Here is a 17992-nt window from a genome sequence, read left to right on the forward strand (position 1 = left end):
TAACAGCTGGCTGGTGATAAGCAACTGCCTGAATGTCATCAGCCCTTGCACACAAACCGGTGCATCCCACCAACAGCAGGTGGGCCTGCGGAGCTGAGGTCTGTCAGACCACTATGGCAACATGACTGATTTAGGGTGTCTGTAATGCAAGACTTTCTGTAAAGCTGCCCTTGTGAGGCTCCACTTGTAGTACTCCATCCAGGTCTGGAGCCCCCAGCACAAGAAGGATGTTGAACTGGGTCCAGAGGAGTGCCACAAAGATGATCAAGGGGCTGGTGCACCTCTCCTACATAGAAAGGCTGAGAAAGCTGGCGCTGTTCAGTCTACAGAAGGTATGTCTCCAGAATGACCTCATTGCAACCTTTCAGTACTTGAAGGGGACTTATAAAAATGGAGAGCAACTCTTTGCTCAATCAGATAACGACAGGATGAGGGGGAATGGTTTTAAACTAAAAGAGGGGAGATTTAGATTAGAGGTTAGGAGGAAATTCTTCACACAGAGAGCAGTGAGGCAGTGGAACAGATTGCCCAGAGAGTTTGTGGATGCCCCATCTCTGGAGGTGTTCAAGGCCAGGCTGGATGGCGCCCTGGACAACCTGATCTAGTGGGTGGCGTACCTGCCTATGGCAGGGGAGTTAGAAGTAATTAATCTTTGAGGTCCCTTCCAACCCAAGCCATTCTATGATTCTGTGATTATAAACTATTCCATGAACTATTTGCCACAGTAGATCCACAGAAAATCCTCTGTGCCACAAGATGCTTTTGACAAAAAGTATACAAGTTAACAAGAAGGCATGTAAAAGAGATGCATGTGGACCTCTGATCACACACAGAGATTGCATTTTATTCAAATGCTGGATGAGGAACACGCTTTATCTCAATCTCTTGAGCCCACCAGCACACCGCCCCACAGCCCGGCCGCCGCCGGGCCAGCCGCGGTCCCTTCTGGATGATACCTGCGGCTCTTCCTTGCCGCAAACACACTCCCGAGGTGCCGATGGCATGCCCAGCCATCTTAGGGAACCTCCACAAGCCGGCAGCCACCTCCCCCCACTGCGGCAGGCGCATGCACCGCCTCGTCTCCCTCCTCCGTAGCGTCCCTGCAGCGCCCATGGGGCGGAGCGAAGCCATGGCGGCGGCAGCGGGAGGCGACGGGGGCGGGCGGCGGGCGGTGGTGGCGGAGCTACTGCTCGTTGTGCTGCAGCTGGCGGGCTCGTGTGGGGCGGGCACCACCGCTGCCCTGCCTGTAGTCATCAACACCTGGGCGTTTAGGAAGGCCACAGAGACAGGTGCCCCGGCGGGGGGCAGCGCTGCGCTGTGCGGGGTAGTGGCGGCTGCTGGGTGCTGCCCCTGCTGCTCCCTCCACGCTGAGGGGCTGGCGGGGCTCCAGGGGGGCTTCGGGTGCTTTAAATCAAAAAAACGCGGGGTGAGCTGTAAGCATGCGGCCATTAAATGGCTGAGGGGCCCGGTTCCTTCTCTTTCCCGTCAGGGGTGAGAGCGATCCGGAAGGGAAGCTGTAAAATGTCACCCTCTCGGGGGGGCTCGGCCCTGGGCCTGGCGTCGCGGGGCCCGGGGGAAGGGGCAGAGCAGCGGGGCTTTGAGTGCCTCCGCCGCTGAGCCCTGAGACTCTGCCAGCGAGCGGTGTTTTGGTCAAGGTTGGGAAAAAGTGTAATAGAAAAATCAAAAAAAACAGAAAGGGAGAGCAAGCTGTGGAAAAGCTAGATTAAAAACGTCGCTGATATGGTGATTTATGCACCTGTGGTGGTTAGCAATAGTGATTTGTTGTTAATGGTGTCCTTCTGAGATTCGTTCCCCCCCCGCCCCCAAGATTTAGGTGGTTCTGAATATTATATTTTTCAGAGCTCGTTGTTGTTTTGTGATGCGTTATTAACGGTCAAAGCGGGTTTACCTATGGCAATGCTGCCAGTGTAAATTAGTTGTGGATAGTGATTTAAAAAGGCTTATAGGTTATTTTAGCATAGTTGGGTTGTAAATAACTCATTAGGGAAATCTTGCTAGTGAAGTGGGTTACCTGTAGAGGCGTGTATAGGTCACAGCTGAAATACTGTCTTGAAAACTGCAAGGCCTTTGTGCTGCAGGTTTTGAAAGAACATGTTAAGACTGCTTATGGTAATAATTGTAATAGGAATTGCATGCAGTGTTGGTGAAGACGGGGCTTCTTGAGATGGCTGAGACAGGGTAATAGTCCAACTCTGCCAAAAGGAGTGGATCTGCGTCCCTCTGCTGGGTCTGGCAGATGGCAGAGCACCAGTGCCAGCACAAGGAGGAGGAGGCAGGATTGCAGCTGTCAACGGCAGCAAGCTCAGACATCTAGGAAAATCTTGCCTCGGGTCCAACCTTGTGAAATATTTCACGTGTGTAAAGCCTTCAGGCCCGGTTTGGTTAAGTCATGTACATTTGGCACATCTGTAATGTCTCACAAAACTACACAATGAGCTAGATGGTAAGGAACAGAAGACTAAGGACTGAGCAGAATATTTCTTACGTACTTTTTTCAGTTTCTTTTTATTCTTATGAAGTTACGGATGTAGGTTTAGATCTTTAAGATCTCTCAGTTTTAGATCTTTCTATTCTGCAGCTGGACACTTAGTACTCTTACGGGAATCTTTTGAGGGCTGCTTGTTACAACTTTTTTTTTTCTTTTTTCTTTTGAGAGAAAAGTTTTACTTAGCCTGCTTTACCTTCTTACGCCCACAAAAGGCTTTTAATAGACAGTGTTAAAGTACCTGTTGGTTCTGGGAGGAGGAGGTTATTTAATATATAAATGTTGTTTTCTTTGTTAGTAAATAATACTTTCCTAGTCAGGAAAAAAAAAAACTTAATTTCTCATGCAGAAACACTGATTAAGTATGCAAGGAAAACAGTACTTAGAAAAGTAATTCTTTACATTCTTTTGAATATGCTCATGTTTTGACTTTATTTCACCTATAAATAACGTGTTTTTTTTTTTTAATCAGCTTATAGTGCATCATCAATGTTCTTAAAGTGGTAATGGAGTCTGTTTTCACTGGTGACTTTTAATTATTTGTGTTGATTACAGCGTGGCGAGTATTACAGTTGGGTGGTTCTGAGCTGGATGCAGTTGAGAAAGGTTGTGGTCAGTGTGAGATTGACCAATGTGATGGGAGTGTGGGATATGGAGGAAGCCCAGATGAAAGTGGAGAAACAACACTGGACGCAATGATTATGGATGGGTAAGAAGACTGTGTGGAGAAAAGAATGATCCCTGTAATTTTTAGCATACTTTAATGTCAAATTTGTTACAGAGATCTTGTTGGCTTAAGGCTGACTATGGACAAGTTATTTGTTAATACTTGTGGAACTAGGAACCATGCTTACTTAAGTGGTGGAAGAGTAACTAAATATGTTTATTATTGACTTTTCACATGTAGTGCAGTAATTCAGCTCTAGATACAGCAGCTGCAGAGCACAGTGTTTGTAGCATTGTAAGCTTTCCCTTTAGATGTGTTCCATAAAATATTTCATTTCTGTAGCAATTGTCTTCTGTACTTTATTTGCTATTTAAAGCTGTCTGCTTAAAAATAATTGCAAGTAGTTCATGTTAAGAGCTTATGTAGCAAGGTAATTGCTCAAAAATATTATTCTGGATAGAGTTATTGTTACTTGAGCAACATGCCCAACCTGTGCAAGGAAACAGTATATGTATAACATTTTTCCATACTAGTGTGATGGCACCTGCCTATGGCATAAACAATTAAAGCAGTACGTTAAAGCAGCAGACTTTCAAACTTAGATGAGAACAGATTTTGTCTAATAAATGTTGTGCAAATATTCTTGTATTTTCTAACAAGTTCTAAATATTTCTTGTTTCCAGGAACACTATGGAAGTTGGGGCAGTTGCAGATCTCAGACGAGTCAAAAATGCAATTGGTGTAGCGCGAAAGGTCATTGAGCACACTAAGCATACATTATTAGTGGGAGAGTCAGGTAATTGTATTCTTTTTACTATTTCCAAGTCTTAGACTCTTTTGCTTTAACTAAATCTGTCATTCATTAACAGTGGTAATATGGGTGGAGGGGTTCCCTGACAATCAAGTGAATCTAGTCAAATAAATCAGAAGTGTTTACTATATTATTATATGTGTATGAATTAGGTTTTATTCCATTATTTCCACATGAAAAGATAAATATAGTCTTGCGGTCTTTCCACCAATTTAACTGCAAATATAAACTTGTAATTCCAAGGCTTTGATAATAACACTGGTAACAGATATTAAAAATTATTTGATGCAAGATACTATAGAAGCTGAAGCTGTTAAATGCAAATATTTCATTTAAAAGCATGGAGTAACTTTGTCTAAAGAATGACAGAATTAAGATGCTACAATTATGTATTACTGTTTTAGTATATATTAAGCACAATTACTGTATTTCACAGTTCTTAAAATATTAATGAAGACTTTGATGTGAAAAATCACATTGGAGCTGTTCTCGTAGGTGCCATAAAAAAGCAATAGCAAACTTGAGGAATGATTGAGCTTTTACAATGTAATCTGTTGCTGTTAGAATAATACTAATTTCAAAAGAGATGTACGTTTCAGGGAGGTGTACAAGTTAGGTTAGTTGACTCACCATTAATAATTTTTGAAATGTATACTGACATAAAACCAAGTCTGGTGAGTTGCATTCAGTGCAGAATAATTACAGGGCGGGAGGGATATTTTGATTTTCATCTGCTGAGAAATTTGCAGGTCTGTCCCCAGTAGATGAGAAAGTTTCGTAATCACATTGTGTCTGACCTTTTCCCTTTTTGTCCTAGCAATACTTAGACCGATATCCAAGTAAAAAAAGTTCAGAGAGTAAAAATGAACAGCTCTGCTTCCTGGAATATAAACAAGGCTTCCAAAGTTGTGGTTGCGCATGTTTGCCAGTAATCCTCTCACAATTTTATCTCAAAAAAATCTGCTTTTTCAGGAATGGGAACATTAGTATGCTTCATTGAAGATGTCAGTTTACCTTCACTCTGAGTGCAGCGACTTTAATTGTGTCTGTTTTTAGGAAAAACACAAAAAAGCTGTCCAGAAATAATTGAAGGCTTTTCTTAATGTTTGGACTGGAGAAGCCTGTTCAGATCTGTGTTGAAGTGATGTTATTTGTCTGTCAAGGATTGGTAATATAAATTGTTGAAGTATCTGAATCTAGCAACCGTATCTGTTACTAAGTGACATCAAAGGTATCTACAAATAAAAGATGAGAGAACAGTTGATCTTTTGTTTTCATATCCTTTCCCTAATTGTAACAGCTTTTTTTTTTTTCTTAAAAAAAGAATTGCAACGTTGTTCCATTACCTGCCTTGGTATTTGTTTTGCTCCCTTGTTACTCCTTGTATTAATTTTCAAAACAAGAGAGCAGTCAATTTTAAAGCTGCAAGGAAGAAGTGTAATACATTTTAAGCTGCTCAGTGGATTTCTGCACATATCAGTGTTTTAGTAGCAAATATTGTGCCACTGTCTATTGCTCATATTTCATAAAAGACTAGCTTTTTAAGTAAATACAGTATCTGTTTTCATTTGAGTATTTCTTTCACACACACAGCTCAGGCTACTCATGTTCCAGATTATTTGGGTCCAGTTGATTTTTTTTTTTTTCAAAGTTGAATTTTTCTCTTTCAGTGCTGAAACTTATACCTGTTAACATAGCTGTAGTGAATTGAGGAAATTTGATCTTCACCATTGAAGGGAGAATTTGTTATTGCATTAATACCTCACTATAATGGCTGGTATCGTTCTCCAAAGAAATACTTCTCATTCCCAAAGAGGACGTAGAATTTCTTGAATTGTAGATAACATTACATGGATGCATTATCATAAAATATATAAAAACACGAATAAAATAATGGTTTTGTTTTCGCTGTTGTTTTTAAAGCCTCCCTGTTTGCTGTACGCATGGGGTTTCCATATGAAGATTTAACTACCCCAAAATCTCTTATGATGTATTCAAAGTGGCTTAATCGAAGCTGTCAGCCAAACTACTGGAAGGTACAGTGCAATGCAGTGCAATGGTTGTGGTGAAGGGGGGAGGTTTAGAAAGCCATTGATGCAATGCTGTGTCTTTTTCAGCTTATATTGAAGTTTTGCTTTGCAAGTGAGGAAGTGTTGCAATTATTCTGCCTAATGTGCAGAACAAACGTGGTAGACTCAGGAAGAGTATGTGATTAGCTCTTGCTTCTTAAATCTTACTGGTTTTGAACATTCTGCAATAGTGTTTTGGTATGGGATTTTTTTTAGGTCTAAATTTGGGCAGAATTTCTCAGATTAAACAAAGCAGTGAGTGTATTTTTTGATGCAAGTATAAATTTCTGAAATGGATTTTTGCAGTAGTAATTAATGTCCTTAAATAGTTAGAGTGGCTTTAAGTAGAACTGTGAACACATAGGATTAGTTCAGTTATCCGTGTAAACTTGCCTGTTGTGGTGGGTTTGGTTTTGGTATAAGTGTTGCGGGTTTGCATGTTTGTACATTGTCTCCATTGTTTCTTGCATATAAAATGCTGTATTGCTGAGCCACTTTAATTCAATATATGTCCTCCTTTTCAGCTGGGGAAAGTATGTTGACGTATGTTGACAGCAGTGTGCTCTGGTGGCCAAGAAGGCCAACAGCATCCTGGCTTGTATAAGCAGCAGTGTGGCCAGCAGGTCTAGGGAGGTGATTGTCCCCCTGTACTCGGCTCTGGTGAGGCCGCACCTCGAGTACTGTGTTCAGTTTTGGGCCCCTTGCTACAAGAAGGACATGGAGGTGCTCGAGAGAGTCCAGAGAAGGGCAACGAGGCTGGTGTGGGGTCTGGAGAACAAGTCTTACGAGGAGCGGCTGAGGGAGCTGGGGTTGTTTAGCCTGGAGAAGAGGAGGCTCAGGGGAGACCTCATCGCTCTCTATAGGTACCTTAAAGGAGGCTGTAGAGGGGTGGGGGTTGGTCTATTCTCCCACGTGCCTGGTGACAGGACGAGGGGGAATGGGCTAAAGTTGCGCCAGGGGAGGTTTAGTTTGGATATTAGGAAGAACTTCTTTACTGAAAGGGTTGTTAGGCATTGGAATGGGCTGCCCAGGGAAGTGGCTGAGTCGCCATCCCTGGAGGTCTTTAAAAGACGTTTAGATGTAGTCCTTAGTGATATGGTTTAGTGGAGGTCTTGTTAGTGTTAGGACAGAGGTTGGACTAGATGATCTTGGAGGTCTCTTCCAACCTAGACGATTCTGTGATTCTGTGATTATCTTGACTTGACATTATTAAAGCAGACTCAATTCACCCTTTTTTAAGCTTGAAAATTTTCTCCATTTTGCTGAAGAACGAACACTTCTGATCAGTCTGTTAAGCAAAAGAGAATCTTTAATTTGATGAACATAACTGCATTAGGAAAACCTTCTCACCATGTAATGCCAGAAGTCAATCTATGTTCTTTAAACAAAATATTTGTAGGATATTGGTATTATAATTTAAGTATTGGGCATGTGATACTTATGTAGTAGTTCATAGGTATTGAGTGTAACACTTACAGGTTTATCTGTAATGAAGCAAAACATATTATTCATCCATATAATTACAGAATGTGGTACCAGATTCTTCAAAATCATGTGGACCATATAAACGACTTGAAAAGGTTACTTGCGAAAAATGGACCATCTCACAAAGAAGCGTTCATAATCATGATACTATTGGTAACAACTTTTGGTAATTCTAAACCTATCTTTTTCTCATTCCTCTATCAAGTCATTTTGAGTTGAAAACAGTATTTGATATCAAAAACTTATTTAATAATATTTTGTTCTTGTTTATAGTAATTTCAAGATTGTGTAACTTATGTGTTAGGATCAAGTGCCTAAAAGTAGGAGTTTTTTCCCACTGCACTTGCTGCATGGTCACTTGCTTCATCTTTTGACCTCAGCTACTTGTTTGTTGCCTTACTACTACTCCCTCAGCTACCTTGGCACAATTGGCTGTGCAGATATAGATGCTTAGAAAACTAATCGAGGTTAAAAATAACTATTTTTATTCTGATTATAGTTAACTTAGGTCAAGTCTCCTATGTAGCTGTCAGACCAATTTAAAAGGCTTTGCCAGAGGTGGAAGAAGTGAGTAAATAGTCCTGTTGCCAAAAGCAGTGTTTGTCAAATTGTCCTTAAACTTACAAAATAAGGCTTACTTTCATTTTTGTTCTATTCTGGCTTTTGGCTAAATCAATGCATTTCTACAGGAACTGCTATTGTTAAAACAGGTTATCAGTAGTAGTCCCAAAGACTTCTAAGAGCTTACTGACTGAGGACTTTTAATTGCTAAGCTGATTAACAAGCAGGCCTGACAAAGACGGCAACTGTTAAGGGAGTAGAATGGAGACTGGAACAGTTATATGTTCATATCTTTCAAAGCTTTATACTTTGCAGTCTTGAAACTTAGACTTTTTGTTTTAAGCTGGATTTTCCTCAGCAATTCAGAACTCTCTGCCTGACAGTATTTGCAACACCAAGAGTTAACAAGTCACTTCATGGGGGAATCTTTGTTTACTTCCAGTCCACCCTACTCACAACAAATCAATGTTCTCTGAAAGTCAGGCAACCTACCAAATTCTGAAGCTGGTAGGTAGCTTTATTTACTGGTATAGTCTTTAACATGTTGTCAAAAGCTCTAAAATTGTGGAGTGTCAGGTTGAGAGGGGAGTCTGATAAATACAGTTCAGGACATGATATATCATTAAGTAGTCCTAAGCTGTTTTGTAGTAAATGTTGGCGCTTATATTTGTACTTCAAGCTCTCTCACCCCATTGTTTGCTTTCTATATGAAATGTCTCATTGACATTTTGAGAAGAGTCTTCATTCAGGATGCGTTTATGAAGTTGTTAGGAACTGATGCCCTTCCAGTCTTCTTGTAGATGATAATGGTGGCCATAGACTCAGTGCCTCTATACTTTCCCATTTCACTGATCAGAGAACTTTTCTGTGAGAAAGAGATAGTGGCCTTGTGAAAACAGAACCAGAATTCAACTGTTAGAATTCTGCTTCTTGGCTCTCGCTTTGTACTGAAGCTGATGCCAACAACAATTTTTGCCCTCTCTTAAAGAGGTGAAGTCTCACCTCATGGAAAAGCAGTGGACCTGAAATCATGTTCGAAGTATCAATGTAAGCTACTGTAATATGAGGCAATGACTTCCACATCAGTACAAAATTAGCAAGGAATAGGCTAGTCCGCACATTTGACTACCTGTTGTGTAATTCTGGTTTCTTTGGTAGGCTGTATTTCACTTCTGCCAAACAAACAAACTGCCAAACTCTTCATTTTCTGACTTGATTTCTACTCACCCTCCCCACCCCCTGCCCCAAATCAAATACTATTTATAGAATTCCCAAACTTTGTTCTGATGGTACTGGTGCACAATATGGTGACACTGCATCCTGGTTCTCTACTAAGTAACCTAGGCGTATATTAAGAGGCAGTGGCTGCTTGGACAGCACTAATGTGCAGGTCTGAACGGTGTGTCAGTCACTGATTTAGATTCCTTTTGGCCTCCTGTAGTACATCCAAAAAGATTCCAAATTTGTTTTTACAAAGAACTTCTTTAAGAGTATGATTTTTCTGTTTTTCAGCATATCAGCAATTTAAATAGTCTGGATATCATGGTTCTGTTTAATGAAAACCATAGTGCCAATTTAACAATTTTGTCAGAAGTGTTTCTGAGCATGTTTCATCCCTGTTGAAAATTTTAGGTATGGTTGTAATTGGTGGGAACGGAACCGTTGCTTCTGGGACATCTACTAATGGTGGAGTCCACAAAATTCCAGGGTTAGTATCTGGTTTTACAAAAAAAAAGGCTTTTTTTCTGTTTCATTTCCTATGTTAAGCTTATGTAAATGTTAAGCAGTGTATCTTAGAGGGTGAGGATCACAAAATGGCCTTGGTTATTTCTGGGCTGCCATAAATCTGATACTAAGAAACTGATGTAGTTGTAGGATGATTTGGGTTTATTTGCGAGAATGGTTGCTTTTCAGCTGGCTTAATTCAATGTACAGACGGACAAAAAAAAAATGGCACATTTGTGAAGTAAATTATAAGGCAAGGCACCAGAGACAAGTGAGCATTTTGGAAAGGTGCACAGTCTCCAAAGAAGTGTACATAGAATCAGAGCCCCAGGCCTATATTTTGTCTTTGATTTTTTTTTTTGTTTGTTTGTTTTTCTCTGCAGTTAGGAATCTTGTCTGTCAACTAATCCAGACAATTTCTGGATTTAGCAAGAGTTACTGAACACAATAATGTCCCCATCTGCTTACTGTTGCCCACTGGCTAAACCTTACTGCCCTAGCTATAGCCAGTATAATAACAAAGAGATGCACAATGAAGGTGGGATTAAGCCTTACATCAGTCAGGTTATCACAGACCACTTCTGATTACTGTAGAGTGACCTTTTTACCTGTTCTGTTCTTCTGTGGGTTTAGCACTAACCCAGCTGGAGGTGGTAAGGCTGACAAAGTTAGAAGTGTGCCCAAGTTGTAAAAACTTGCTGATATTGGGCCAAGAGCTATTATATTAATGCAATCTCACTGGCATTAGTAAATAAAGTTTTCTATGGTTTTCAGTTTTCTTCCATAGAATTACTTTTTTCTTCATTGTTCACTACAGCCGTGTAGGAGACTCTCCAATACCAGGAGCAGGATCCTATGCTGATAGTACAGCTGGAGGAGCTGCAGCCACTGGGGATGGTGACATCATGATGCGCTTCTTACCCAGGTTTGTCCTTAGTGCAGACTTTGCTATCTTTCTCTAGCAAAATTGAACTCAGCAAATGAAGTAATTGATTGAAAGACGATCTGACTTCCTGGTGGTTGAAGTGGGAGAGGAAGGAATAGAAGGGAAAAGAACAGTAGCAAAATCAAGTAATCATTACAACCTGTCTTAAAAGAAGTGACTGCTTAAATACCTTAATGAGAGATCCCATTAATACTGCCAAGCTGAGAGCAAACAGACAGCAATAATGAGTATATTACCAATGTGCATGCTCTTTAACAGAAGAGTCACTGTAACAATCTTAATGTAATTGGTATCTAATTTGAAACTGAAAGAGATGTTTTAGTGCTGTCATTGCGGTTGCATAAACTGTAAAATGTGTCTGGTTTCATCACTGAGTCTTGACTGTCATTCTTGTAGGTCAGTCTCAAAAGAAATGCTTTATGGAAGTCTGTGCTGTACATAACGAGCACTGATGCTTGAAGGAATCTAAAGTAGTGGTCTTCAGATTACTCAAGTACTTCTTCTAAAATTCTGGTAGTTATGAATGCCTGCTAGCAGATGTGTATATATAAAAGTTACAATCCTTAATGAGTGTGAAGCTATTGCAGACCAGTCCTGAAATAAAAGGCAACTGACAACTTCGTGAATTGTTCTGAGGAATTGGGTACTGGCAATAGTAGCGAGTTGGGTTCCACTATGAAGTTAATTGGTAGAAACTTACATTGCTGTTTAGCAGCCTGAAGGATTTGGTTGTAATGCGTTTTGTTTGCACCAGCTGGTTCTACAAAACAATTTAGACTAGATGGTTGATCACAGGTTACTTGTAGATCAGACATTCTTAATTCTATACTATTTAGATATTCTCAAGTGGAAAAAAAAAAAAAGGAGCATTCTCAAAAAAATAAATTGACCTGCCAGAAGTCTGGGAACTGTCAATTAAAGGGCAAAATTGCTAATGTTTTCTGACCACCTTTTTTGGTGTAGTAACATCTTAGCTCAGTTTTTGATTACTGGAGAAGATGACCCTATGAAATACAGCTTTATATTCAGATAGAAAGGTTCAAATTATCTACATATAACTGATCAGTATGAAAAATCAAGGGTAATAGGGTGTCAGAAAATGCAAGGAAAGTTCTCTTCTGAGTCACTTTGATAACATTGTAGTTAATGCTATCTGTAGATGAGTGTTAGTGTAACAAGTTGAGGTCTTTATGTATCTTTCATCAAAACAAAACATTGTTTGCTTTTAACTAAATTATGCATTGTCTTTTAATCTTCTGTTTCTAAAAGTAAACGACGACAAAAGGTTGCTTGTTTGTTTGGTTTTCCTTCCAAGGATATTTTGGAAATGCAAGTGATCTATCTCAAACATTGCACATGTTGTTTTTCTAATGATACTGTAAAGTCATTTTGGTTCTTTTGTATTTAGAGTAAGATTTTTTTAAAAAACATCTTGCAAAATTTTTTAAAGTGGCTTAAAGTCATGATCAAAACATATGTTTATATTTATGAAACAAATTTTGTTAACTTTGAGTTTTTCTGAAACTTGTATTTTTTTCTGAAATATATATATTTTTAATGCTTGCTAGAATCAATAGTAGGAGTGTAATTTTGGAGGTCAATTTCCTTAAAATATAATAAGTTAAAAAAGTACTTTGATATATGTCTTCATGAAAACTAGTAACAAATTCTAATGTCAAACTTAGTCATTCAGTAACAAAGCCAGTGACTCTCCAGCTGCTTCTTTGCAGTTGTTTAACTGATGTGTGGTTTAGCCTCTTCTGCAAATGATCAGAGTTACTCTATTGCCTTAGAATTGTTGATGACATAGGTGACATCTTGCAGTCCCTTTTAGTGCTGCTTCTAATTACATTTTAGGTAGAATTGAATAATAATTTCCAATATGAAGTTTGGCTAAAGGTTGTGTATTGTGTTTCCATTACTCAAAGAAATCTTGATCTCAATGCAATATGTAACCTAAGTATGGCTGACTGGGTGTGGGAATGTGTCTGTTTTTGTTTGTTTGCTTTTAGCTATCAAGCTGTAGAGTATATGAGGATGGGAATGGACCCAACAGTAGCCTGTCAGAAAGTTATTTCCAGAATCCAGAAGTATGCTCCAGAGTTCTTTGGTGCTGTTATATGTGCCAATACAACCGGAAGTTATGGTATGTATTTTGCTCAACAGGCCAATTTTGTTGACCCTAGCTAGCTAGGTCACAGAAATAAAACATGAAGGTGGACTTCAAAGCACCAGTCTTTAATTATTTATTCAGTACAACAGTATGGCGATTCATAATATCAAATGGTGGTTATCAGGGCAACTGTCATAGTGTGGAATTAAGATATTTTAATTTTTCCTCTGCATTTGAACATCTTAGACTTCCACAAAATTTATGTAAACCTTTGTAAATACTTTTGTTTTTTACTACCTTTACGTGTTCTCCTGGATTGTGTATGATTAACTTGGAAGTTTTTTTTAAGTACAAATGCTTATGCTTCCCTGAGATACGGCATAAGGCAGGGAGAATGTGTCTGGTAAGTATAGCTTCAAAGCAGTTCATGATCAGTCATTGTGCCAGGCATCTCATTTGCAAACTCTCAGATCACTAGCAAATACAATTTGCTAATCAACATAGCTTATTTAGTTAGACGGCTTATTGCCGTTTTTTGATCTTTTATTTTGCATAGCTCTATGTTTTAAGAGATTAGAGTTGGAGGAACTCATTAAGTTTATCAGGATTGAAATAGAGAGATTTTCCTAATTTATGGTACTGTTTAGAGTTATACAGTAGTCAGTAGCACTGTATTTTTACTTTAAAAATAAATGCTTTCAAGATGTCTTGGGTTAAACAGATTCTAAAATAATTACAACATGGTAGCAGTAGTAACTGCATCTTTAGGTGATAAAGCGCACTAATCCTAAATGTAGCAAGTTACACTTTTTTTTTCTTTCTTTCCTAGGTGCTGCATGTAATAAAATTCCAGGATTCACTCAGTTTCACTTCATGGTTTATAGCCCTTTGCTAAGTCAGGCAGCTGAGCAAGTAGTAGATTGCATTTAATTTCTTTTGCCTTATTGACATCTAAACTTAGAGGGGGAGAGTGCTAAGGTTCTGCAGGTGTTACTTTTAAAATTTGTTTCTTTTCACTGTTCCATAATAATATGAACAAGTACAAAGATATGTTGATGTTGAAGATATTACTTCACTGTTTTTATTGTGTTCTGCTTTATTATAGCTCTGTGTAGTGCTGCTAAGCTTAATCTGTAGCTTTCTATCCTAATTACTTTGTAAATTGATTCTAAATTATTGTAAACAGGTACTTTAATCTAGGGCAAGGTTTTTGAAAATGGACTCTGCAGTGTATCAGGAAAGTGGATATAGTTGCAAAATTAGTGCTGATACTTTCACAGTTAACGTAAGGGATTTGTCTGTTTAAAAATTGATGTCTAAGTGAAATGGATGAAAAGTGGCCTCTGTAGTGAGGCATATCAATAAGTCAGGAATGTAGTGCACATTACCTAACATCCCAACTCAATTCTTAAACTTTTGCAAGCTCAACAAACTGGGGATCTGAATACCACTAAAAGTTATCAAGTAATACTTCGGAGTAATGCCAAGTTTCACCTGCTCTTTTGGGGTAGTAGAACTTTGTCTAACAGCTCTTCTAGTCTGTCTGTTTTCTTAAGAGCTAAATAATCAAGGGGTATGGATAATAGCTATTGAACTGGACCTTCACTTTGCCATTTAAAAGCAAGTATTTGGCAGAAATCTGGAATAAAGGGCAGGAGGGAGGAAGGACTCTGCCTCTACAAGTCTGGGTGCAAGGTGCTGCAGCTGGGTCAGGGCAATCCCAGACATAGTACAGATTGGGAGAAGATCTCGCTGAGAGCAGCCCTGCAGAGAAGGACTTGGGGGTTCTGGTGGATGAAAAGCTCAACATGAGCCAGCAGTGCGCACTTGCAGCCCAGAAGGCCAACTGCATCCTGGGCTACATCAACAGAGGAGTGGCCAGCAGGGTGAGGAAGGTGACTGTCCACCTCTGCTCTGTCCTGGTGAGGCCCCACCTGGAGTGCTGCATCCAGGTCTGGGGCCCCCAGCACAAGAAGGATGTGGGGCTGTTAGAGTGGATCCAGAGGAGGGCTGTAAAGTTTATCAGAGGGCTGGAGCACTCCTCCTACGAAGAAGGGCTGAGAGCTGTGGCTGTTCAGCCTGCAGAAGAGAAGGTTCAGGGGTGACGTAATTCCAGATTTTCAATATTTAAATGGGACATAAAAAATGATGGAGAGCAACTTTTTCCTGTCAGACAATGACAGGACAAAGGGGAATGGTTTAAAACTAAGAGGGAAGATTTAGATTAGAGGTTAGGAGGAAATTCTTCACTCAGAGCGCAGTGAAGCACTGGAATAGGTTGCCCAGAGAAGTTATGGATGGCCCATCCCTGGAGGTGTTCAAGACCACGTTGGATGAGGCGCTGGGCAACCTGATCTGGTGGGTGGCATCACTGCCTATGGTAGGGGGTTGAAACTGGGTGATCTCTAAGGTCCCTTCCAACCCAAGCTATTCTGTGATTCTGCAAGGGAGACTTATTTTGAGAATGTATGTCTTTTTAAGATTTAGTCCTGGTTTTCTTTTCTCTTGAAAAGAAAATTACATGCAAATGCTAGCACGTAAGGAAAGGGTATTGAAGAGTAGCAGAAAACATTTCAAACTCTTAATTAAGAGATTGACAAGCAAGAGAGAACTTGTGTCACAATAGCTGAGAATGCCTTTGGATGGAGTCACATCCCCACATACATCCCTGTTATTTTAGTACAAGCTTTCAAGGAGTATTATGTTTACTGTAATGGGAAGTTAGATTTCCTGTAGTGTAAAATAAATTACAAATCTTAATCACAGTGATTTGCTTGTCATGGATGTGCCGTGTGCTTGCCCTTTCCTATAGTATATTATCACTGAAAAGGTGCAGTTGCTTACTTAAAGCGTGACAGTTATCCATAGCTAACAAAGCTGCGTTTGTCACTTTCCTTCTATGTCTGGAGATAACAGGCTTCGTTTATTATAGTACTTCAGCATCTTGAGGATTGTTTTATAGATGTTTAATGGTCTGTCTGAACTTTTCTTAACGTGGTGGCTTGCTGATCAGTTGTCTGAATCTTTACTAAACTTGACATTGGTAGGAAAAATTAAAGAGGGGGAAAAAAGGCAAAATGTTTACACCTTGTCATAAACACTTTAATTATTCTTTGTCTACTTGAATAAAATCTTTGGGTAATAAAAGCACGCTTTACTGTATCTTATATGAGTAAGATTGTTTGGATGCTTGTGTACCGTGTCTTAGAATGATTGTTGCCTTATGTTCCAAGTTGGTCTGTGTAAGAGCTAGAAAAAAAACACACAACATTCAAATGACAATAGTAATCTTCAACGGCCTGCTGTTGAACTTCATCAACAAGGTCATTTATTTGGAGGATTCACTTTTGTTACTGGATTTTTGGCTCCTCTCTCTCCTAGCATAGTGTTTGCTGTAGGTAGGCCACACCAAGCTTTTCTCAAAGGAGCTCTTACAGTGTATATCTGAAGTGTTATGGTGTTTTCTACCTGTCATACCTACAACCCTTCTGCTATGGCTGCTGTATCTTCAGATGGATTGAATGGAACAGCATCTGTACTTGTAAATTGAGGCAGTCAAATACAAACAGATCAATAAAATTTCAGTGATTGCTACTTTGAAGATAGTGTTGTAGATTGTGAACACAGGAGGTTAAGTCCTGGCAGCTGAGTGATAATGTCTCAGACTACTGCAGTTGAATCCAGAAGGATTCATTTGCAAGAGTGCTTTGGAACATCCTTCTAGTGTGCTTATGCCACTGTATGCTAGCTAGCATATACAGCTAAAGGTTATGGCTGCACATGCTAAAAGATGAGTGCTCTATAAAAATGTATTTGAAGTCACTAAGTTAGAATTCTAACCTACTGTAGAGTCAGGTCATCTACAGCTGAGAATAAAATTATTCGTCAGGTCATCTACAGCTGAGAATAAAATTATTCGTCTCCATGAGATGTACATATTAACTCACATGGTTTAATAATGTAGGTTGTTTTTGTCATGCTGAATTTGTTCTAAATGAAGCAGTTTGTGTGAATTATTTAAATATGTTGTTAATTTGACAATATATTTAAATTATCAATGTACTGTTCTGATGTTAATGGACAATCCCTTCCAACTTGGATATTCTATGATTATTTTTTTTAAAGTTTTTAATAGTAGTGCTGTTCTCTTACACTTATTAGATGCATGATTTTTCCTTTTTTAAGAAAGGTTTTATATATGCAAACACTTGACAAAAGTAGGCAAAAACTCTGACAGTTTCTGCTGTGGTAGCAAAAAATAAAGTCTTAAATAAAAACACATGAAATCAGAGGTTTTTTTTTACACTTCTGACTTACTACAAAATACAGGAAAAAAATACACAGAATATGAGATTTGCAGGTTGGTACAGTTGAATGCATCCTCTCTGTAAAGGTTTTTGTTTTTGTTTTTTTTTGAATCCTGCTAAGTACCTTTGCCTCTAACTAATTTCTGTTTCTAAAATTTCCTACAGAATTATTTAATGTAGACAAATAAAGAATTTCTTAGCTATACGGTCTGGCTCGTAAATCTAACTGTGACATGTTTTTCCATGGCACTGAATTTTTCATTAATAAAAAACTCTATATAAACTCTGACAATGTTTTGTATGCCTTTATTGAAGAAAACTTGTCATTTCACTGTAGATTGCCATTTAAATGCTTCCTTTCATCTGGAACTGCCTCAATAGGGAGTTACACAGATTTTCAAAGACATCAAGGTTGGACTTTGAAATAAAAACTACAAATAATATTATATAAATTGGAGTGAATCTTTTATCTCTTCAAGGGGAAGAAACTACAGTGGTGCTGATTGCTTTTTAACTGAGAAATTTTCCTATTAGCAGTTGTTTGGCTTTTGCTACTGAATGACTGTGGTGACTGTTTAGCAACCTTGTTTATCCTCCTTTTGAAACAATAGGTGCAGGATTTCACTACAAATAACTGTAGTCTGTGGCAGGGGGGAACATCAGTGAAAAAGTTAAGTTTACTCTAGCTGTAGTGTAGAAGCGATGCGTTATACAGTAAGCAATGAACTACAAATGTTCTCACTAGGGGGCCTGTTCATTCCTCCACATAAATTCCGTTAAGTTTACAGGGAAACAACATTAC

At 39.1% G+C, this 17992-nt stretch overlaps 1 protein-coding gene across 2 annotated transcripts; it reads left to right on the forward strand.

Annotated features, from left to right (window-relative positions):
- Nucleotides 1-1060: 1060 nt before the first annotated feature.
- On the forward strand, nt 1061-17479 carry AGA (aspartylglucosaminidase). 2 transcript variants are annotated; one of them, XR_005819474.1, is made up of 10 exons: nt 1061-1289; nt 3062-3215; nt 3857-3969; nt 5908-6020; nt 7580-7691; nt 9732-9807; nt 10642-10749; nt 12783-12916; nt 13713-16738; nt 16773-17479. XR_005819474.1 is itself a non-coding variant. In XM_040555789.1 (9 exons), the coding sequence occupies exons 1-9, from the start codon at nt 1067-1069 to the stop codon at nt 13811-13813; spliced, it is 1134 nt and encodes a 377-aa protein (XP_040411723.1). In that variant the 5' UTR covers nt 1061-1066; the 3' UTR covers nt 13814-17479. The 2 variants fall into 2 exon arrangements, 1 of the variants encoding a protein (XP_040411723.1); XM_040555789.1 differs by having other exon boundaries at nt 13713-17479.
- The last annotated feature ends 513 nt before the right edge of the window (nt 17480-17992 follow it).

The sequence above is a fragment of the Cygnus olor genome, chromosome 4, assembly GCF_009769625.2.
Source record: "Cygnus olor isolate bCygOlo1 chromosome 4, bCygOlo1.pri.v2, whole genome shotgun sequence".
Classification (NCBI taxonomy): domain Eukaryota; kingdom Metazoa; phylum Chordata; class Aves; order Anseriformes; family Anatidae; genus Cygnus; species Cygnus olor.

Coding starts and splice junctions, on each gene's coding strand:
- AGA (XM_040555789.1), top strand. CDS start 1,067: ATGCACCGCCTCGTCTCCCTCCTCCGTAGCGTCCCTGCAGCGCCCATG. Junction 7,692..9,731: donor TCATAATCATGATACTATTG/GTAACAACTTTT, acceptor TGAAAATTTTAG/GTATGGTTGTAATTGGTGGG. Junction 9,808..10,641: donor GGAGTCCACAAAATTCCAGG/GTTAGTATCTGG, acceptor TGTTCACTACAG/CCGTGTAGGAGACTCTCCAA.